Source organism: Lemur catta, chromosome 7 (assembly GCF_020740605.2).
Source record: "Lemur catta isolate mLemCat1 chromosome 7, mLemCat1.pri, whole genome shotgun sequence".
Taxonomy (NCBI): Eukaryota; Metazoa; Chordata; class Mammalia; order Primates; family Lemuridae; genus Lemur; species Lemur catta.
Window position 1 is genome coordinate 56,889,927 of NC_059134.1, and position 25,024 is coordinate 56,914,950.

Sequence of the window (25,024 nt, forward strand, 5' to 3'; positions counted from 1 at the left end):
AGAAAAGATGTTAAATTCCACTTGCAGCTCAAGGTAAGAATTTGTACTAGACTAATAAAAATGAAAACAACACTGAAGTGTTATTTACATTCATCAGAATAGTAAAAATCACAAAAAATAATGATGCTTACTGCCAACAGGGATTCAGGGTAAAAAGTAAGGCCATATATTATTTATGCCCTTTGTGAAAACAATCTGGTATCTCTGAAAATTAAAACTACATATACCCTTTGACTCAGAAATCCCACTCTCGGGAATTTAACCCATGGAAATAAAATCATCATAAAAATAAGGGTATATATATATATACACACACACACATACATATACATACATATATATACCTATACACATACATAATTATTACAGTATTGTTCATACTTTCAAAACAAACAAACATAAAAAGCCAGAGTTAATATTAAATGCCTATCAACAGGGTAACAGCTGAATAAATATGGTATAGCCCCACCATAGACTATTATTAAGCCATTAAAAGAGTGAATTGGAGGGATTTGTACATGGAATGTTGAACAAGAAAAACAAGATATAGAGTCACGTATAAAAGATCGACTCCAATTTTATAAAATAATTAAAACCATATTTATATAGTAATAATTATACTTTTAATATAAAGTCATATACTAAAAAACATATATTAAACTATAAATATAAATAGCCATATATAAAACCATACATATATATAAAAATCATATCTATGACATATACATAAAGACCTTGGGAAAAATACAGATGGATAGAATTCAGATTGTTAACATGGGTGAATGAGTGACTAGGGGTTGTATGGACATATGTTCTGTGTTTGGGTGGTTTTTGGCAGAAGAATGGGGGAGATTGGTTTAAGGAAGATGGCAAGCCAAAAAAGTAAAAGAGTTCACCTTTAGAAAGATGAAAGGGTTTTAGAAAGGTTATCTTTTTTCTTCCCCCATTTATTTGCATATATTCATGGGGTACACATGCAATTTTGCTACACTGATATATTATATGGTGCTGAAGTCAGGGCCTTCAGTGCATATGTCACTGAAGCAACACACATTGTACCCACCAAGCAATCTCTCATCATCTACCTTCCACCCCTCCAAGTCTCCACTGTCCATCATTCCACACTCTGCTACCATGTGGACACATTATTTAGCTCCCACTTATAAGTAAGAACATGTGGTATTTGTCCTTCTGTGTCTGAGTTGTTTCACTTAAGATAACGGCCTCCAGTTCTATCCATGCCAGATATATTCACCTAAATTTACTCTGGTATTTTGTTTAAATCGTATTTTTGTAAAAATGTATGTGTGTATGTTTGTGTGTGTTTATGTATGTATACATACATAAATGTATCTACATTATATGTAGAGAGACACAGATAAATAAATAAGAATAAAATGTGCTACTACACATAAATGCAAATTTTGTTTAACCAAAACTTATATTAAATACCAAAACTACCTTATTTTAAACTTTGATTGAAATCCTTTCTAAAATAAAATACCTAGGAATGTATTTAACAAAGGAAGTGAAAGATCTCTACAAGGAAAACTACAAAACACTGATGAAAGAAATTGCAGATGACACAAACAAATGGAAAAATGTCCCATGCTCATAGATCAGAAGAATTAATACTGTTAAAATGACCATACTGCCTAAAGGAATTTACAGGTTCAATGCAATCCCTATCAAAATACCAATGTAATTTTTCTAAAGCTCATATGGAACCAAAAAGAGAACCCAAATAGCCAAAGCAATCTTGAGCACAACTAACAAAACTGGAGGCATCACATTGCTTGACTTTAAATTATACTACTAGGCTATGGTTACCAAAAGAGCATGGTTCTGGTAAATAGAGACATAGATCAATGGAACAGAAGAGAGCACTCAGAAATAAAGCCACATACTTATAGCCAACTGATTTTGACAAAGTCAACAAGAACATACATTAGGGAAATGACACCCTTTCAATAAACAGCGCTAGGAAAACTGGATTGCCACATGCAGAAGAATAAAACTGGTGGACCCCTATCTCATACCATATACAAAAATCAATGCAAGATGTATTAAAGACTTGAATATAAGACCTGAAACTACAAAAATACTAGAAGAAAACCTGGGGAAAACTCTTCTGGACATTGTCTAGGTAGAGAACGAATAACTAAGACCTCAAAAGCACAGGGAACAAAAACAAAATTAAACAAATAGAACTTAATTAACTACAAAGCTTCTGTACAGCAAAAGAAATAATCAACAGAGTGAACAGACAACCTACAGAATGAGAGAAAATATTTGCAAACTATACATCAGACAGGGGGCTAATATCTAGAATATACAAGGAACTCAAACAATTAAATAACAACCAAAGAACCCAATTAACCCCATTAAAAAGTGAGCTAAGGACATGAACAGACATCTTTCAAAAGAAGACAAACAAACGCCAACAAGTGAGAGCATTTTTAGCTCCCACTTGTAAGTAAGAACACATAGTATTTGTCTTTCTGTGTCTGAGGTGTTTCACTTAAGATAATGGCCTGCAGTTCCATCCATGCTGATGCAAAAGACATGATTTCATTCTTTTTTACAGCCAAATAATATTCCATTGTATATATATATATATACCACATTTTCTTTATCCAGTCCTCTGTTGATGGACACCTAGGTTGACTCCATACCTTTGCTATTGTGAATAGTGCTGCAATAAAAATGTGGACAAAAAAATGTTCAATATCACTAATCATCAGAGAATTGTAAATTAAAACCAAATTGAGATATCATCTTACACCAATCAGAATGGCTATTATTAAATAGACAAAAATAACAGAAGTTGGCAAGGATGTGAGAAAAGGGAACTCTTATACAGTGTTGGTAGGAATATAAATTAGCACAACCTCTATGAAAAACAGTATTGAAATTTCTCAAACTACTAAAAATAGAACTACCATATGATAAAGCAATCCCACTTCTGGGTATCTACCCAAGGGAAAATAAAACAATATATAAAAAAGACACTTGCACTCATACATTTATTGTACTACTAGTGAGACAGAGCAATATGAGAATCCAAACATAGCGACTATAAAGGTAGGACGGTAGCTAAATGATTTATCACTCAGCTATATTCCAGAATCAAAGAGTATATCACAAATATAGCAAATTATCAGCTTTCACTTCTTGCTATCAGTGTGTCTATCTCAATGGTAACCCTCTTAATTCCTCTCCTAACGTATTTAAAATGCAAACAAAGAAACTGGGTAAGAGCCTAGTCTCTACTATGAAAAGAAAACTATACGAGTTTTAGTACAAAAACTTTGTGACATCTTCTGCTTACAGCTGGGTTCTTAGCTGTAGTCTATAGAATTGCAATTACCACTTAGAGAAAGTTCATTAAGTGGAGAGAAAAAAAAACTCTTCCTGCAACCTAAAAGTTGGTTATCACATCCATAATTTAAAGATTATAGTTATGCCCTTATACTTTTCATCCATCTGTTTTCTAAACATTACCCTAAGAATAATTTGTGAGTATTTTCCTTTTAAAATTGAATTTTTATAGGTCAAAGTATTTTCTATTAAAGCAGGAAAAGGAGACTTTGCTTCTAAAGAGCCAAATAAAGATCTTCCAGAAAAACCCACATAAAGAGTAGGATTAAAAGTCCCAAAATCCTGAAAAATCTCACAACATGTTGTGTGGAGGGCAGTGGCAGAAGGAAAGAAGCAGCTGAAGGTTCACAGATCTGATTGCATTTTCAACACTTTTTTGATACTAACCTAAAAATGTTTTTTAACTCTCATTTTACCAGATGCAAACCAACTGGAATAACAAAACCTTAGTCCTCTGTAACCTGAAGAAACCAATAAGGAATAACAAAACCTTACTTCTCTATAACCTGAACAATAGTTCAATTTGATCAAGAAAAATAACATTACCTGCTTGATATATATCATATGCACTGTGATAGGGCTAAAACAAAGGTCAATAAAACAAGTTTCTTGCCTGAAAGAATTCCCAGGTTGGGGGTGTTGAGAGGAGGGGAGGGAGAAACAGACAATGAAGAACTGATTATAACACCTTACGTCCTCCATAAATGATAGCTATTAATTAATTACATAGATAGCAGGTGGAAAGACTTCAAATAAAGACAATAGTCCCTATGAAAGTGTTTTGAACAATGTCTTTTGAACACCACATTAAGAAGTGTGAAACTTTATCCAGTACATGACAGCTCAAAGATTTCCAAGCCCGATTAGTGGCAAAATTGATATATCTTTTGAAACATCACTCTGACAGCAGTATGGCAGATGAATTGTATTAAAGCAGTATAAAAGATTATAAGGCCGGTTTTAGATATAGATATAGACATAGATATAGATATAGATATATACTGGTTAAGAATATAGGCTCTGGAGCTAGACTGCCTGGGTTTGAATGTACACTTTAACACTAGTAGAAAGACCTTGGGTAAACTACTTAACTGCTTTGTGCCTCAATTTCCTCATCTGTAAATAAGAATAGGAACAATTCTTACCACATAGGTTTTTTTTTAAGAATTAAAAGAGTTAATTACTGTAAAGCACTAAGAATGGCTCCTGGCACACACTCAGTGCTCAATAAATAGCAGCTATTAATTGCATGAAAGAAAAACTAGAAGTAGGGAGACTAGCTAGGAGGTCAGGAAATAGTCCAGGAAAATAGAGATAAGAATAGAGAAGGGTAGATGGACGAGACACTTTACCAAAGAATTAATAGGACTTATAGCCAATTATGTATATCACAGAGGAAAGAAGAATGAGAGAAACCAAAATGATTATCAGCTTGGGAGACTAGGATGGTGATAATACCAATAGACAAACCAGGGAAATAAAAAGGAAGAAGAGGATTAAATTAATGAGTATGGCTCTGTACATGTTAGGGTTAAGGGTCCTCAAAGACAAGAAAGTATAATTGCCCAATGGTCACTGGAAAATACAGATTGGAAATCCAGAAGAGCAGTGGGAACTAGAGATACAGATTTGAGAGTTATTCACATGTAGATGTGTCAGTTGCAGCTGTGGTTACAGAAGAGAGTATGCAGGGAGACAGAATAATGCAGAAGAGTCCTAATAAGTACAAGAGCCAAAGCAACTCCACCATTAACCAAGAATTGTTGCTAAGACAGAAAGAAAGAAGAAAATACAGCCATATGAAATAATCCCTTCACTCAATAAGCTCTTTACGTCATCAGGGAGAAAATACACAAACATGTTAAACATTTTTTTATTATAACTGTTTAGAATTAACAAAGGTAACTTTGAAAGCAGAGGTAGTATGTATATACCAGCACGGCAAGAAGAGAAAGGGAAATTATGCTGAAAGTAGAAAAACTAGTAGTAACTAAAAAAGGAACACTGGCTTAGAGGAGAAAGCTAAGTCCAAGATGGGGGACGTAAAGAGGAAGAAGAAAACTATATTTACTGCATGTCTATACCAGTAACTGTCCTAGGATCTTTCAAATATTTTATCTTATTTAATTCTCACAATATTCCTAAAAGTATGAGACAAATACTACCCTCACTTTACAAAAGTCAGCTGAAGCATACAAAAGTTCAGTAAATTGCCCAAAGTCTTGCATTCAGTCTGCCTGCATACGGCAGTTTTAGCATTGGAACCTAGGTGGAGGACCAAAGCCCTTGATTTTTCCACTGTACTTCCACTTATTAAACTGGCAAAAACAGGACATTTCAAAGGGGAAAGGGGAAAAAATCATACCAGAAGAAATCCAGAATTATTATCACTTATCATAACAGAGCTACCTCTTTTATGAAGTATGAAAGGAAAAATTAAAAAACGAGTTTTATGACATCAAAAATAATCTTTTATTCTCAGAGAATAGGTAGAATTAGGGATGACTCCTTGCTTGCAGTTTCATCCCTCAGGTCTATTCCACACTGTCACCACGGTTAGAATTCTAAATTGCAAACCTGACCATGTCACCCCTCTTCTCTTTATATTCTCTCAATAACTCCCTTTCGCCAACAGGATAAAAAAAAAAACAAAAAACAATGGAATCTAAAGGAAAAAGCCTATTTAGAAATCTATCTAATAAGCCTTTATTCCTTAACCTAGAATAAATAATAGTAGAGCCTTTTAAAAGTTAACCTCTAAAAACAAATGTTTACTTATAATTTATAACACTGCTTTATACTCCATTAAAGTCTCCTACTTTTCTCACCCCAAAACTGTAAAATAAAATAAAATCTCAAATGCCAGTTAAAGAACAATATTGACACCTTGTGGTGAACATCCTAAAGTATCAAATACAACGAGTAAAGTGACTCATAATTACATGTCTGTTCACCTAAAAACAAACCCTTAATCCAGGGATTTCCAAGGGTTAAGAAGCAAAACTTCAATTATCATCACATACTGAATGTAAATTGGGAAGAGCTGCTAATACATTGGCACCACTGAAATCAGCCTACATTTTTAACTATTGGCCAAGGAGGTATCTGAGTAAAATCCCAAGTCACTGTTTTCCTATAAAACAGTAAAACACATCCATCTGAAGGAGCTTTAACACCCTGGTTTTAGGTACTCCAAAGTCCTTGCCTTAGACAACATTTCCTATTTTTCTGTGACACTCCCACACAAAAAGTAGAGGAAATATATGCATGCTAGTGGCACAACAGTACAATGAAAGTTATTAACTACAATATACTCTGAAAAAACAGAATCAGGAGACCTGGGTTCTAATTCTGACTCTAAGCAGCACTGAGAATTTTATAGAGTTAAGTGATCATAAAGAATTCAGACTGTGTGTTTTTACTTATAATGACAGATCAAGTAGCAGCAATTTTATAACCAAAAAAGTGGGCCGGCACAGTGGCTCACGCCTATAATTCTAGCACTCTGGGAGGCCCAGGTGGGAGATCTGTTGAGCTCAGGAGTTCAAGACCAGCCTGGGCAAGAGCAAAACCAGCCTGGGCAAGAGCAAAACCAGCCTGGGCAAGAGCAAGATCCCACCTCTACTAAAAATAGAAAAACTAGCCAGGCAAACGGGTGCATGCGCCCTGTAGTCGCAGCTACTCAGCACTATGGGAGGTTGACACAAGAGGATCGCTTGAGCCCAGGAGTTTGAGGTTGCAGTGAGCTATAAAGATGCCACTGCACTCTAGCCTGGGTGACAGAGTGAGACTGTCTTAGGAAAAACAAAAAAAGGAAAGAAAGAAAGAAAAGAAAATGAAAAAGCAGTCCACCAACTGGGAGAAAACATTTGCAAAACACCAATCAGACAAAGGACTACGGAATATATAAAGAACTCTTACAAATCAGTAACAGAATGACAACCCAATCAAAAGAGTGAAATAAACACTAAATTAAATTTAAAAAGACAAAAAAGCATCAGGAAAAGAAAAGGTGTATTTTAAAAAATTATTCCACCCAGGGACAATGTTGCCTGACTTAGAGAAGAAACTATGAACAGATTAATGTGATAGGCACAAAATTAAGTTTCCCAGCAGCACTTCACATATATCATGGCAAACACTGGGAAAAGAAGATCATTTAATAGAGCAGATGATGGGTACTCTTTACTAATGTATGGGAGAACTACCACAGAAAGCTCCATTTTACCCATTAACTCTGACAAGTACAATTTAAAGTTTCCAGTTCCAGAGTAACTCCCTGAGTTCAAGTAATTTGGATGATAAACACTTGATCTGGTTCAGGAAAGCTATATCTGTGTTATTAGCTATAAATGAATTATACAGTGGTGATGGGGAGACCACTGTTAATGTACCAGTTTGAATTACTGACAAACCTGAGAAACCTGAAAGGTATCCTAGATATTAAACTCCCAAGAGCCAAAATCATCGTAAGATCAATGTTAAATAATTGAGCAACTACCGAATTAGCCTGATAATTTTGCATTTATGTAGGGCACTGTTTTTCAGAAAATTTCCTCTGTCATTATGTCATATGTACCTTATAACCACCAGTCTAGGACCATGAGACTGTCAAAAGGATCTACAAAATGTGCTTGTCAGAAAACATTGAAAACAACTTCTAGTATGGCTCTTAATTTGCTGTGTGCCTTCAGACAGATAAATCATAAATTCCCCTGGCCTCAGCTTCTACACTTACATTATCCCTGATGTATGAACACAAAAAAACTTATAAGAATAAGATAATAGCTGTGAAAATGCTCATTAATTACATAAATTTGTAACAACACTGCTTAAACTTTTCAGAAGAATCAGAGAGGTTAAATGAATTAGGATAAATCAGGGATAAGGCAGCATCCGATCAATCAAAGCATTTTCTATCATACATGTTGCTTCACAAGATCCAACAGTCTTTCTTCGGTTCCTGTTCTGTGTTATCACAGAGCTTTCGATGCTCCTTGGAACTACCCTCTTTTAGCTTCTATGATGCTACACTATCCTCAAATTCTATTCTCCTTGATTTATCATTTTTGAAAAAGTCTACTGGTTTCTCTAACAAGATGACACGATCTCAGAAAATATCTTTAAAATTATTGTATCTATACCCTCTTTTTATTGAGGGAAACAGAGGTCTAGAAATATTAGTGACTTACTCACATTTCAAACTATTTCTGGACATACCTCTTTTCAATATTTAAAACTCAATGTGTCCCAAACTGAACAGGCTTAAAAATATTTTGACAACTTCCGCTTTCTATCTCTACCCTCTAATTACTAAATCCTGTCTGTTCTGTTATACATCCTAAGCAGTCAAGGTGAAGGCATCTCTCAGATAAGAATCAAAAGTCATAAAATGTATGTGGTTACTTTAGTCAAAATCCTTGCTTCTTAAAAGCAATTTACACAGTCCATGTGACCAAACTCTGTATCACCGTGTATTTAATATAATAAATCTCAAGTTTCACAAAAGAAAGGCCAATTTTATAATGTTTATAAAATAACCATTTCTCCTAGCATCCTTCTGGACTCTTCCTCTAGTAGATATATAGAGGATGATATCTGAAATTTATGCATGTGTCACGTAAACATTAGAAAATACTGCTAAAATCTAATTTCAAGGAACAATCTGTCTGAGTAGGGTGACCACAGGTTGAGTGTAACTGTTTATTTTGCATTGTATTTACTTTAGTAGCTTGCCCCCTGGGAAAATGTCCTTGATGATCTAGCACATGCCAAATTTTCAAATGTTTCAAAATTAAGCCCAGACATTATGAAAATACAGAGCTGAGGCATTTAAGACTCTGAGCATTACATTCCTGCAAAGCTTTTTTGGCTTGCCAAACATGATTCTTTTAAGATGAAGAGCAGGTTAAAACTCTAAGACATGTTTGGGGCTGTTGGAGGGCTTTTCTAGTAATGCTGTGGTTGTTAAGACTTTGATAAGTCTAAATTTTTCTAGTTGGTGTTCTATAGAGTACAGAAGACCAGAAAATAGTTCATGGCCCTCTTTTAACATCACTGGCTTTCAAACACTGTCTCCCACTGTCCAGAGAAAGGAAATGGCTTTCCAACAACTTTGTAAAAGTGATAAACTTAAATCACTGTAACTACAAAATTTATGAAGCTTGCACTAAAAAATGCTAAGCCTGAATAACAACTTCTAAAGCTCCCATACATTTTCTCACATTGAAATGTCACAAACTCAAAATGAGGAAGATTCTTTAGAATTCAGGAGGACTCTTAAGAAGTTTCTTACCGTAGCAAAGAGAAGACATCATAAGAATTACGAACACAGTTCTGGTCCACATGAAGAAGAATGTTCTTCTGAGCATTTGAATAACCCTGAAAGACATTAATCAATAAATTCATAAAACTAAACAAAATCTGTGCACAAATTAATCATGCTTGTCTTTTTAAAAATATGACTTATTAACATCCAAGAAAATTTAAAATTTTAGAGATTCCAAAAAGTTAAGTATAATTTCCATACAAATGAAGTCTAATCCTTTCAGGCAAGCGAATTTAAATGAATTTCTTCTCACAGTATCCCACAGAAACAATGTTTCACATTATAAATTGTGTTGAACTTCCCAAAGAAGCTCCAGAAGTCTTTTTAACATATTATGTGACTGAAGAAGACTACTAACAATAATATTTCAACTATGCTTAGCCACCATATGTAATGTTTTTATGGGGGAAAAGGGCATGCCAAGTTCTGATTAAAAACATCAGAAAAAAATATTTCCACGCAGGGGTACAAAGAAACAAGGGCAGTTTCTAAAGAGAACATAGCACAATTCCATAAGAAGAACAGAATAGATATGTCTACCATTTAAGAAAGAAACAGTACACAGTAATTTAGAAAAAAAGACTCTAAACTGAAACCACCAGGACTGCAATTTAAGCCCTTAACACACCAGCTCTGTAATCTTAAGTAAGGCACCTAAGCTCTCTTAGTTTAACCGTAGTTTCTTCATCTGTAATATGGAGATGATAATAGTATCTGCCTGACAAATTGTTGTGGGAATTAAAAGAGTTAATATTTATAAAATGAAAGCTATGTAATAAGCACCATATAAGTGTTTGCTATAATGCTGGTATAAGCATTAAAAATTATGTTGCTACAGACATTAAATGGACATTAGGAGAATATTACGAACAAATTTATGCTAATAAATTTGACAAAGATTAATAAGACAAATTCCTTGAAAAAATACAAAGTGCCAAAACTGACACACTATGAAACAACAATATCTAAATAGCCCTGTATCTACTTTTTTAGTGAATAAGCAATTGAAAATCTTCCCCCCACACACACAAAAAAATTCTTTATGTCCAAATGAATTCTATCAAACATTTAAGAAATACCAATTTTACACAAACTCCTTCAATTCCCAACTCATAAGATCAGGAATACTGACACCAACACTTGACAAAGGCATCTCTCTTTCTCTCCCCGCCCCCCCACACACTCACAAAGGCAATTACAGACCAACATCCTTCATGAAAAGAGACACAAAAATCCTTAGCAAAATATTAGCACATTGAAACAGCAATACATTTACAAGGATAAAACAATAATATGTCATCATTAACTGGATGTATCCTAAGAATGTCTGCTTGGTTTAGCACTTAAAAATGAATCAATCACACAAATACATGAAACAATTATTATAAATCTGTTTGATGAGCATGCAATTATGAAGATGTAAACTGTGACAATAATAACATAAAGGTGGGTGAACACAACTATATAGAAGCAAAGTTTTTGTATGGCATTAAAACTAAGTTTGGCCGGACATGGTGGCTCCTGCCTGTAATCACATCACCTTCGAAGGCCAAGCCTAGAGGACTGCTTGAGGCCAGGAGTTTGAGACCAGCCTGAGCAAGAGCCAGACCCCATCTCTACAAAAAATAGAAAAATTAGCAGGGCATAGCGGCACATGTCTGTAGTCCCAGCTACTGAGCATATTGGGAGGCTGAGGCTGGAGGATCGCTTGAGCCCAGGAGCCTGAGGTTGCAGTGAGCTATGATGATGGACAATGGAATATTACTCAGCCCCAAAAGAGAAATGAAGTACTGATACATATGACATATGGATGCACTACAAAAACATTAGGTTAAATGAAAGAAGCCAGAAAAAAAGGTCACATACTGTATGATTCCATTTATTTGAGATACCCAAAATAGGTAAATCCATAGAGATGGAAAACAGATTGATGTTTGCCAGCAGGCTGCAGGACAGCAAAATGGAGAATGACTGCTTAATGGGTACAAAGTTTTCTTTTGGGATGATGAAAATGTTTTGCAACTTGACAGAGGTGGTAATTGCACAACATGTGAATGTCCCTAAGGCCACCAAATTGTACACTCCAAAATGGTTAATTTATGTTATGTGAATTTCACCTCAATTAGAAAAAAAGGGATGACTATGAAATAATCTATAATTTGAGAGCAGATGAGGAAAAAGAAGAAAGAGATATCCTAATACAATAAATTTGGATAACAATATCCAAATAATAAAAGACTATAGGTAGATTTAAGATTCTCAGGAGAAATGATTAATGATGTTCTACTCAGCTTTTCTTATTTTATGCAAAAAGCGCCAAATATTTTTTCTATTAAAAATTCTCCCACACCCACTAACATACAATTAAAAACAACATATTATAACAGGGAAAGAGCATTCCAATTAAAAGCCAAGATCCTGGGAATTAATTCACTGTGCCTATCACATAAGTGAGGAAAATCATTGAACTCTTCTGAGCCTCAGTTTCCTTAACTATAAAATGAGATGAAACTACTACTAATAAAAACGATAACAAAAAATGATAGCAATACAAACAAGAATAATGTTTATGAGCATTTACAGCGTGTCATACAGTATTGTATTTTATATGTCAATGTTAACCAAGTGTTAATGTTAAATGTTAACATATTTAATACTCACAAAACCCTGTGAAATAGATACTATTATTATCCCCACTTTAAAGGTGAGGAAACTGAGACACAGAGAGGATTAAGTAGAAGAGCCATGCAGTCTGGCTCCATAGCCCATGTTCTTAAGAACTGTGCTATACTTGATGATCTCTAAGACCTTTTCCAATTCCAAAATTCTGAGTCCATGTACATTTAAGGCAATTTAAGGACATTAAGCCCTTCTGTTTCAGCCATCACTTAGCAATTAACATTCTTCAAATATGCTAAGAGCCCAGTTCTGAATGACATCTTACTTCACCAGATGTTCAATCCCGACAGACCTCTGATGAAGGATTATAATTGGAAAGAAACGACTCATTTGTATCTGGTTATCTGTGTGAGATACTGCCAAGTGCCAAAGAGCCCAGAAGAGATTTACATGTCACTCAAATTCTTCTGAAGCCAGGCCTAACAATTCTTTTTCAAGGAAGGGAATAGTCACTGGTCTGGGTAAGCGCCTATTAAACTATTCAGGGAAATAGATAATTTCAATTATCCAATGAGCAGGAGTAATTATAGGCAAATCAGGTGTATTTCTAGATCAGTGGTCAGCAAAAACTTTTTCCATAATGGGCTAGATAGTAAATATTTTAGGCTTTACGGGCCACATGTCATCCCTGTTGCACATTCTTCTTTGTTTTTTCTTTCAAATTCTTTAAAAATGTAAAAACCACTCTTAATTGTGGGCCATACAAACTACATGGATTGTAGTTTGCTTACCCTGTACTAGCTCACTGGATGAATTACCTTTTAAAACCTGTTACTATACAGTGTGAGAGTTTTTAGCTACTACAGCAGTCACAAGACTGTCCCTAACTCCATTAAAACTACAAAAGGTATCATAGAAGTAACCCAATTGATAGGATAAATGGTTATGAAGCAAACAGCACTACACATATACTTATTCATTTTAGCGTTTACTGAACACCTAATATATAGATGGTATTAGGCAATTGCTACTAACCATCTTCATAAAGTACACAATTCCAGTTATGGTTCCAAGTGAAGTAAATAACACAAAGGCGGCATAAGAAAGGTTAAAAAAAAATAAGCCTGGGCACGGTGGCTCCCTCCTATAATCCTAGCACTCTGGGAGGTCAAGGTGGGAGGATTGTTTGAGCTCAGGAGACCAGCCTGAGCAAGAGCGAGACCCTGTCTCTACTAAAAACAGAAAAATTAGCCAGGTGTCGTAGCATGTACCTGTAGTCCCAGCTACTCAGGAGGCTGAGGCAGGAGGAACGCATGAGCCTAGGAGTTTGAGGTTGCAGAGAGCTATGATGATGCCACTGCACTCTAGCCTGGACAACAGGGCAGGACTGTGTCTCAAAAAAAAAAAAAAAAAAAAAAAAAGCTACAGGAGTTGGGATGTGGTAAAGATTCCATCCAGCAGAGAAGCAGGAACATCAAAGGCTGCAGGGGTGGCAGTATTTGAGATGGATTAAGTAGTACTGAAAAGCTGAATGACAGTGAAGGAAAGTCCCACACAGGCTGAACACCTTTAGCCAAAGCATGACAGTGGGAAAACACAAGCTGCATTCAGAGAAAATTAAATAGTGGTCCAATTTATTTACTTTACTGATGTAGAAATTATTTGGAACCCTGGAGAGGGAAGTAGTGGGAGATACAGCTGAGTAAGTAGGCTGGGAGGGCTGCAGCACAGAAAGTCTTCAATACCATGCTAAAAAATGAAGACAACTTATGGGCAACACAGACTCATGAAAGGTTTCTGACAGTGTAGGGTAATGATCAGAGCCGCATTTAAGCAAGGTTACTCTGGTATTGACAAATGTGATGAACTGGAGGGGGAAGAATATACAAATACCAGCTAGGAGGCTACTATAAAAATCCACACATAACAAACATAATGAGAGCTCAGAATGCACCAATAGCAACGGTAATGAAAAACAACAGAGAAGGGAGAGGGAGAAGGAAAATGAGAGGGAGAGGGAAGAAAAGGGTAGGGAGAGAAGGGAAGGAGAAAGGAAGAGGAGGAGAGATAAAAGCAGAGATAGAACCAAAAGTACGATACAACTGACTGAATTTGGGCTGATGGAGAGAAGGAATCAGGTCAGAGATTTGGAGACATGTAGCAGACAATGAAAATGTATTCTACACAACTTTTAAGCAAAAGAATAAAAAATGAAAGTATGCTTTAGCAAGATTAATCAGGCAACATAAGATAGGGTAGATACAAAGAGACTAGAGAGTCCATAGGTCTGCCAGGAAACCACTGCAGTAACCCAGCCCCCCTTTGGAGATGCTGGTCTGAGCCTGGGTCATGGAAATGGAGATGGGAAAGTAGCCACGGATACCAGAGTTATTTCAAAGAAAGACTCAAAAGAGTCTAGTGGCTGACTGAATACAATGGATAAAAGAAAGAAATCAAAACTATTAGGTTTGAGGCCTGGATAAATGAAAAAATAGTTAATAGAGACAAGGAAAACTGGAAGGGAAAGTAAGGCTAGAGAGAAAAATGAAGAGTTCCATTACAGTATAATAATTTGGAAATGATAGGTCTGCAGAAATGGTCAGAAACCACTGAGACACAGAGAGCTAGAATTTTGAGTAACAAGCCATACTACTGATGACAACCAAGTAGTGTATTCCAATAGAATTTCTAACATCTGCTGCTACAGAGTCTTCATTCACTCATTCAGTAAATATTTACTAAATTATTACTATATGCCAAACACAGTGCTAAGCATTAGGGATAAATTGGTAATGAAGACAGACATTGTCCCTGCCCTCACACAGTTTACAGTCTAGTAGGAAAGAAAGATGAACAAACCAGCAATCAGAATATAATAGGATACAGGTCAATGATGAGGAAAATGTAATGCAAGGTGCTATGGGAACACATAAAAGGGATATCTAAATGGGACTTACCTTCCTATATGGAAATGGAGTCTAAGCTAAAATGGACACAGATAAATTTTAGCATAAGAAAGTGTTAAAAAGGTGGGATGTTGAGAAATAAAGAACAGCAAGACCTTGTAAGCCATTAATTACTAAGGACAAATACTACTGACATGATTTGAATAAGGAGGAACATGATCAACATTTTAGAAAGATAAATATGGCTACAATGTCAGAACCAGGAAAGAAGTAAATATTAAGCAGCCACCATCAGTAGTGATTCAAAAATAGAGAAAGGGGTTTAGGACGACTCTTGTTCTGACTTGAGAAAGTAGGTGGATAGTTCTAGCATTCACTCCATTAAGGAACACACAGGAGGCAGTTTTGTGAGAGGGGAAGGGGAACGGAGCTCAGTTTGGACCATGTAGAGAATACGAGTCTCTGAAACATCTAAGCAATTTGACACATGTCTAGATTATGGAAATCTAGTGTGGAGATGTAGATTTATTTGGGAGGGATCTGAATCATCCAAATATAATGTGTTAATGAGAAGAGAAAAGGCCCAGGTGAATCCTGAGAACAATAGCTTAAGGGTGCCACTGAAAGCTTAACCCAGCCAGACCTGCCAGTGTTCCACATGTTATTCTTACAGCCGTAAGTGAGCTTTACAAATAGTCCTTCTACACAGTTAAGTAAAAAAAGAAATCATGATAGGCAAAGAAAAAAAATAACAGCTCATCTTACTACCTGACCACATTTTTCAGATGCAATGAATATATATTTTGAAATACAATACGTATTTGTATGACTACTCCTAAAATAGCTACCTGATGAATCAGACAGCCTGTGTTCCTATGTGTATGTGTTCACTTGGACATTAACACATTTTTAAGTGTCAGCCAAGCGTAAGCTGAGTAAAATTGTGCAAGTATCTCTGTTAAGCATAATCAAGCCTTGGACACCCCTTGGCTCTGAGATCTGATGAAGCCCAGATGCTGAGTTGTTAAGGAGTGAAGGTGAGACCTCTTCTTAGACACTAAACCTGAGCTGAATATGTATATTCTCTCAGATCTGGCCCAAGGTTTAAGAAAACAGAGGATGTTTTTCCTCTTCCTTAAAACAGTATGTAGCAGTGAGAAGTAAGAATAGTGTTATTAAGCAAAGGTATACGGATCCTGAAACTAAAATTCATTATTTTTAATTCAAATCCACAGGGATAAAGAAATTCTTGTTCACACTTCAATGTTTTAAGCTATCCTCAGAAAATAATCACAATCAGTCCCACACTCAAGTATGAAGTGGACTAAGTGTCTTCAATGCTACTCCATGACAGGAGGACTGAAAGGGACCCTGCTAAAGTAGCCACACCTTAAGTAAAAAGTCTACATTAGCACTGAGCAAAGTCTATGCTAAATCCTTAGACTATAAAAGTGAGTAAAGCATAACCTCAGCCCTAAAGAAGCATGTGCCCTAACAGAAGAAAGGATGTATACACAAATGAATGCAACTGTGAAAGAAGAGAGAAGTGGGAGAAAGAAGAGAAAGCAACAGTGAAAGTATGTTAACTAGCGTTAGTACAGAGACTGAAGACGGGATTGGGGGAGTCCCAGCTTTGTAGAACCATTTAAACTGAAATTGCTTATGGGGAGGGGGTCAAAAATGCCCTCATTACAAATCTAAAAAAGAATCGTAAAAACAAGTTTTCAAAATTTTAAGCTTTCTGAATCCCTGATGAGGACAAGTACAGAGCTCTGTTTCTGTTTACTCCTCAAGAATCTAAAACATCTATATGAAGAACCACATTTGGCTTTGAATTTTCCAATATTAAAATTCTCAAAAGCTCAAAAATTGTGCTAAGAAGACAAGATCCTCCAAATTCATAACAGGAAACATGGCACTTTCCCAGATTATTCTCTGGCTTCAATGAAGAGAGAGAAAGGGGACCACACTGCAGCAGCAGGATTTATAAATACGAATTACAGGATAAGATGATTTTCCAAACATCTGTCAAAAGTTAATTTGATCCAAAAAGGGGGGAGAAAAGACTCAGAGAGAAGCCAAATACAGTGACTAATGTATGGAACTTTTGTGGACTTCAGTGGGTTGATGGCCTCATGGGCATTGCATGCCCACTCTGCAATAATAAATACCCAGTCTGTAGAATAAAGCACTCTATACTGTTCAAAGCACTTGCCCATGTATTCTCTCATTTGATTCTCATAGCGTACAGCTAGTTGACATTTCTGGTTAAATGTAAAGATAGAGACTTGGTACTCTGACATGCTATATGAAGTGGGAAGAAATGCAGAGAGATGCCATCCACGTGGCATAGTGGTTAAGAGAACAAGCCATAGGCTGGGTGTTGCGGTTCACACCTATAATATTACCACTTTGGGAGGCCAAAGTGGGAAGATCACTTGAGGCCAGAAGTTTGAGACCAGCCTAGACCACATATAAGACCCCATCTCTAAAAATATTTAAAAATAAAAATTAGCTAGGCATAGTGGTACGTGTCTGTAGTCCCAGCTACTCAGGAGAGGCTGAGGTGGGAAGACAGCTTGAGCCCAGGAGTTCGAGGTTACAGTGAGCTCTGATCATGCCAGCTTGGGCAACAGAGCAAGACCCTTTCTCTTAAAAAACAAACAAACAAACAAACAAAAAACCCAAGCCTTCGAGTGAGTCAGATCTTCAAATGAATCATGGATTTGCTACCTACTACTTATGTAATCTTGAGTCAGTAGTTTAATGTTTCTTTCCAGGGTACTTCACTCATAAAATGATAATAACTACCTCATAGTTGTTACACAGATTAAATAAAAGCAAGTAAAATATCTGGTATAGTGTCTGACACATAGCAGACACTCAGTAAATAAAAACTAGCAATGGTAGCTATTAAAAGCTCTATACCTACCTGATATAATACATTTCTAGGCAATCACACCAGCTCAAAATAGTTCAGAAACAAAATTTTATCCTAGATTTAAACTGAGCTTGGATACCTAGATGTTTTATAATAAAGCAAGCAGCTATTACAAACAGCCCCTGAGGAGTTCTCCAGTATTTGTTTCTTCTATTTTGTAATGGGGGAAGGGGTGGTGAAGGGAAAGGAACACTGAATAGAATACACATAGGAACCAGCTATTTTTATGATTTTCCAACTTTTCCTTGATAATATACTGAAAGACCTGGACAGAAATTATACCATATCCAGCTCTCTGTTGTTAAAATATAGGCTCTACTCGGGACACTTAATCCCCAGTTCTGAATGTTCTGCTTGTGTACTGTGTGGGACGTGCTTTGGAAACAAGTTAGTATCCCTTAATATGACCAGCAAGAGGAAATAGCCATTTTTTTAATTTCTCAGTTCTACAAAGTTAACTAAACAGTAATCTCTTGTCTGGGTTTCAGCATCTTCATCCTAAAAATAAAAATACTACTACTTGCCTAACTGTGTTGCTATAAATTAAAGAAGCTATCTCTAACAGTATATGAAATTAAATGATGGAAGAAATTAAATGATGAAAATCATCTAGCCATCGCCTCTTCGTAGGTGATATGGTATAATGAAGAAAGTACACATCTGGAAAGAGATATGTTCTGATCCTGGTTCTGGTCCTAACTCATCCTGTTATCCTGGCCATTCCTTAGTATATAAGTACTTACTGTATAGCTAGTAGATGCCTCCTACTGAGCCTGGTATTAGAGACACAAAGTTAAGATAAAATCTGTGCCCTCTAAAAAGAGAGAGATATAGCATCCAAAAAATTATGACAAGCTGACACAACTACTAACAGAAGTATGTCTAAAGGACTTCAGAGCAAAGAGCAAGGAGCAATTCACTATATAAAAATGACTAAGTCACAGAGTGAAAGTCACTTTACCTCTCTATGACTCAATTTTCTTATAAAGCAAATAATGTTAATAATAGTTGCCCTATCTTTCTCCAAGATGTTGTAAGGATTGAAATTATTCATAGGTAAATCCATAAGAGTAAAGAGCTATAAAAGTATGTACATATATATGCACACATATAAAATAAGTATATATATATATACACACATATAATCATAGCTATATTTAAGTTATCATCTATAGCATGGAACTAACTTGTCCTGTCAAGTTCAACAGGTCTGTGAGCCTCAGTTTCTCCATCTATGAAATAATGATGTTGGGAGAGATAACTCTCATATCCCCTGTAGTATTATCCAGCTAATTAGGATTTTCTTACTTTTGAGATGAGAAACCCAAAACTAAGAGAGGTTAAGTAATTTGCTCAAGAAACATAGTACTGGAACAAATCTGGGATTAGATTTCAGATTTTCTACTTTCCAAAAGCACCATGACTTGAAAAATATAAAAGAAGAAAATTTCATTTGTATAGGCTCTCAAAACAGATCCTGAAACTTGCTGTTGTCCCTAAATTTTCAATCTCAGCCTATGTAGTTGAGATAATCAAGTTATATGGTTACTTTTGTGAAATCATCACTAAATTGCTATTTCAATCTCCTGAGAGTTTCTTTCATTCAAAAAGATTCTGTTTTTGACTTGGATTCTATTCTTGCTCTAATTTTTTTCCCATTAACATGAGAAAGCATTGCCATCTACTGGACTCTAAAGATATTGCTGTTATAGTTTATAGTCTGAGAAACGAATTACCAGTCTATTGCACTCTGTCAATAGCACAATAGTTAGAGTCATTATGCCAGTATGAGTTACATAAAAATAAATACCAAAAGTTGAGGCTGAGGGTAAAGTAGGGTGGGAGAAATACCATCTCCTCAAGATTTTTAGTCTCAATTATCACTATAATAATCCTAAACACAGTGAGCATTGACCTGTATTCATTAACAAAATTGTATCCAGCAACTACTACATACCAAGCATGTTCTAGGGATACAATGCTAATACAATGGTAAGCATTAAAAATGTAATTCCTCTTACCATAGGGTTTAGAGCCATGGAAGTAGTAGTTCCCAGTAGTGTCTGAATTAAACCCACATAATCCAAAACCCATATTCTTAACCACTGGGAGTATGTGTTCACTCAAAGTAGCTGTCAACAGTCCCCTAAAAAGAAGAGTGGTCACCAAAAGGAAATTCAGGCAAAGATGTATATATTAAAGGCAAAATCCTGACCTGGGATATGAAAGGTTTCCAGCTTATGGGGTAAACAACTGGCCCAACAGCCTTTTATTCCCCACCTTTCCCCAGTTGCCATTCTAGCAGTTAAACCTACCTAGAAAACATCTCTCCAGGCCACCTGGCCTTATTCACCAACTTCTATCCACCCCACCTTTAAGCTATAACACTGTTCCTCTTTGGTTCTCCACAGTCCCCAAACACTGAAACCTTTTCCTTAGGTACTCTTCCAATTATCTAAGGTTCTTCTATAATTCACCTGCATTATCTGCAAGACCCAAACAACTACCATCAAAAAAAATTTTCACACTAAACCTATTTGTAAACTGGAGATCTTCTGAAATATATGCTATCTTATCTCCTCAATGAAAAAAACACATTTGTTAATCTGTGTCTTAAAAATATTTTTATATCCCACAGTACCTAGTTTAATAATAGGCTTGTAGTAGGTGCTTGATTTTTTTTGACAGAAAACAAAATCATGAATCACTTTTATAACTAAGATAAAGATCTGGATCACCCCTTATTCAATCACTTTTTTTGTCTGTATTGCTGTTAAATACTTAAAAGTGCCATATTTGTGTGCCAAATAAAATTTTACTACAGAAAATTAACAACAACAAAAATCACTCCTTAATATTGCCAGCAAAGGTTTCTGAATAAAGGATTAAAATCCACAGTGTATGTTTTAGTCGAAGATTTTCAATGTATTAAATAGTTTCCAAACACAGGCCTGGAAGTGAGAATGAACTACTGATCTACTGTCATATATAGATGAGAGGTTTACTATCATATATAGTGGAGAGGTTTTAGGTTCCTAAAAACTCAACAGAAATGAGTAAAACCTTTCAAGAAGCAGATAAAGAAAGAGGGAAATGTTCGGGGCAAATAAGAAATAATTTCAGCTTTTAGAGCCATCATGGCTGAAGACACTAAGAGAATGTGGACACAGGCAGGATTAACATCAACATAATCAGCAGCAGCAATAATAAAAGTGTTTCTTGTCACAGCTAATATAAAAAAACAAGAATGCCAAATCGGTCAATAAAAATTTTAGTCACTATTTAAAAGTTGCTTTAAAACATACTTTGTTATTGCATCATGAGTGTAACTTTTCCTCTTCTGTATAGAACACACGTTCTTAATATTTAATCCCGTTCTCAAATCCTCCTTGCTGGCCAGGTGCAAAGGCTCACGCCTGTAATCCAAGCACTCTGGGAGGCCAAGGTGGGAGGATCATTTGAGCTCAGGAGTTCGACCCAGCCTGAGCAAGGGCAAGAGCCTATCTCTACTGAGAAAACAGAAAAAATTAGGTGGGCACAGTGGCACACACCTGTAGTCCCAGCTACTCAGGAGGCTGAGGCAGGAGGATTGCTTGAGCCCAGGAGTTTGAGCTTGCAGTGAAGCTAGGCTGATGCCACGGCACTCTAGCCTGGGTGACAGAGCAAGTCTGTCTCAAAAAAAAAAAAAAAAAACTTATTTACTTTAGCATTTTTTAAATTTTTATGAAATATTATCCATTTACAATTATTGTGATTACAAATACATTTGGACTTATTGCTACCCCCATACTACATGTTTCTGTTTGCCATTTGTTTTCTTTTTTGTTTCCTTTTCTGTCTCCTACCAAGTTGACAAAGCTTTCTATTCTTTCTATACTTTTTTTCCTCTGCTAATTAGAAATCCAAATTCTGCTTCTAGTCTTTACTAGGTATACTTAAATTTTTAACAAGCACACTTAGTCACAAATTTTTCTAACAAATTTTGGAGTTGTTTACTATCTCTATCTTCCTCCCAAACAAATCAATGACGTTAATGAGTCTTAACCCTCTAAATACCCACTCTCACCTTACACTGTTATCAGTGCTTCTCAAACTCTTTGTGGGGAAGGACCAGTTGTTTGGAGTTTTATCCTTTAATCCATTGTGAACTGATACTTTTGTAAATACAATAAAAAGTCACAGTAATGTCAAATTGCTATAAAAGTTTTAAAATTTTTACTCTCACTTTTTGTACTTAGCTTATCACAGACTGGTGACAGACAGTTCTTAGACTAGCACTGGTCCAGACCACACTTTGAATAAGAGTAGCCTAGTTTGTTTTACCTTATAACACTTACCAAATACTGGTTTGTTTGTTCCCTAGCTTAAATTAAATTCACTAATGTTTCATCCATTTTATACCCTTTGCTATTTTCTTACATCCTACATCCTTCCTGTGGGCTTACTTTTCTATTTGCATCATTTGGTATGAGTAAAAGGTCTGTGGTGATAAATTCTTAACTTTTGTGTCTTTAAAACTATCTCTCTCTCACCCTCTTAAAAAGTTTATTAGAAATAGAATTACACATTAATGATTAATAGTACTTTGAAGATATACTTCTTCTGGCATCCACTACTGCTGATGAGAAGTCCGCTATCAATCTAATCAGTAGGTAATACTTCCTTTCTCTCTGGTAGCTTTTAAATTTTTCCCTTTTAAGATTATACTTAAAGTTCTGCAGTTTCTCTGTTTCAGGCTCCTTTTGTAATAGGGAGAACCCCCCCCCTCAGCTTTCAGTGCTCATCTCGTGCTCATTTTGCCCTGAAGAGCCCATCATCCTGCCTACTTCAGGGGTTTAGAAGGCTCAAGGCTTCTGTTTCTGCCCACTTCTTTGCATTTCTATTCCATTTCTGTTCCAGAGATGTTTACCTTGGTGTGTGTTTGTTTTAGCAAGATGCGACTCTTTAAATTTCTCTGATTTCATCAATCATTGCTTTTTGTTCGGAGCTGAGGAGGATCTCAAAGTGTACACTTACAATGCCATCTTGACTGAAAACCCTGCTTGTGGCTTTCTTTAGAAAGGCAATAACAAAAAACGCTTTTTAAGGTTCAACCTATATGTCAGGTGTTCATATGAAAGCTGGTAAACGGGCATGATAAGCTGGACTTATAAATTGACAAAGCTCGTTAACTGAAAGACTATAAATTGTACCACTTATTATGATCATATATATTCAATAAACATTCATTATCCATCTGGTTTTGAATTCCAGCTCTGCTACTTAGTAGCTGTGTAATTGCAGGAAAGTTACTTAACTTCTTCATGTCAGCTTCCCCTGCTATGAAAGGACAATTGTAAGGTTTAAATGAAGTGAAATATGTACAGCATTTAAAATAATTTCTGGTACATTAGTGCTCACTAAATATGAGCTATTTTAGTGTTAGAGGAAAACACTTACCTGCATCCCATGCTTCCACACAGGAGAAAAACAAAAAACATTCTACTCTACTTCCCAAAGGACAAGGTGATGAAAGGAAAGTTTCCAGTTTCTCTGTGTCCTTCACTCATTCTTCCCCAGGACCAGCAGATAACTTATGTGATTGTTGAGCTTCAGAGATGGAACTGGGCATGACTGGCTCAGTTCTTTCTAGAATGGTGCCCTCCCATGAGAAATACCCTGTCTGAAGCACACATACAAATTCTGCTTTTGGCTTGAAGGATCAGGCTTTGTTTCTGTATGGAGAAGACCTCAGTTTCATTTGCTTTGTTATTTTGGGGGGAGGTTCAGTTTGGGAGCAAGCCCTTTAGGTCATAACAAGCTCTTTTAGTCACAGAAATTAAACCACATTTGTCAATCAGATTCATTAGTAACAAAGCCAACATTCTGATCTCCATTTATCTATCACTTACCTTATTTCTGAACTTGCTCCAAACTTAGGAGGAGAACAAAGGAGTACTGTTATTGGCCTACCCAAAACCTCAGCAACTATTCGTATCTGGCTATAGGGTTCTTAAGGAATTAAATACAATAATAGATGTAAAGCTCTTAAAACAATGTTTGATACACAGTGATGATCAACAGATATTAGCTATTAATATTATTACTATGTCCCAGACACTGTGCTAAATGGTGAGTTAATTACCAGTTTCAGGAGGAACTTCATGCTTCACGAGTGTTGGGATAGCTAACCCTATAAACGGGACATTACAAACAGCAGCAGTAGCTGTCCCACGGTTCCCTCATTAAATCATAAACATTTTTACTAAGCAAATACCACGTCCCAAGAACTATGGTAGGTACTGGGAATTCAATAGTACATATGGAAATCTGTCCTTAAAAAGCTTACAGACTACAAAGGAAGAAAGACAAGCCTAGTTACAAGGTGGCATATCTTACATCAAAGCTATACACAGGAGGTTGATATACTATAGGAACTTAGAAGATAAGAGCTTTAAAATAAAGAAAGAAAAAAAGCCTATCAGAGTTTGAACTGAGTTTCAAAGAGGTCACCTTGAATAACTTCCATTTTGCTAAATCTAATGGACAATTTTCAATCCTTATCTTATTTGACCACTCTGTCCCCTTAAAAAACAAAACCCCAAAATAAACCACCCTTTTCCCCCCACAAAAAATAATTCTTTCTTTGGTCTCTGAAATTCTACATGAAACTTTACTCTTTCTCTTTTCCTCTGACCACTCCTTCTCAGTCACTTTTTCCAATGCTTTTTCTCTATTCAGCCTTTAAAAGTTGGATATCTTCAAGGCTTGGTTACTTAACACCTCTTATTCTTACTGTATTTGCCTGTTTCTAGTCTATCTTCTCTCTACTCATGATTTCAATGGTTCCATATTTATATTTCTAATCCA

At 35.9% G+C, this 25,024-nt stretch overlaps 1 protein-coding gene across 3 annotated transcripts in view; it reads right to left on the minus strand.

Moving 5' to 3' along the window:
- Positions 1-25,024, minus strand: part of UVRAG (UV radiation resistance associated) — a 278,967-nt gene that overhangs the window by 191,123 nt on the left and 62,820 nt on the right. For all 3 annotated transcript variants that reach the window (XM_045555435.1, XM_045555436.1, XM_045555437.1), the window contains exon 6: positions 9,677-9,762. In XM_045555435.1, the coding sequence (XP_045411391.1) occupies positions 9,677-9,762 (86 nt within the window). The remainder of the gene's footprint in view (positions 1-9,676; positions 9,763-25,024) is intronic.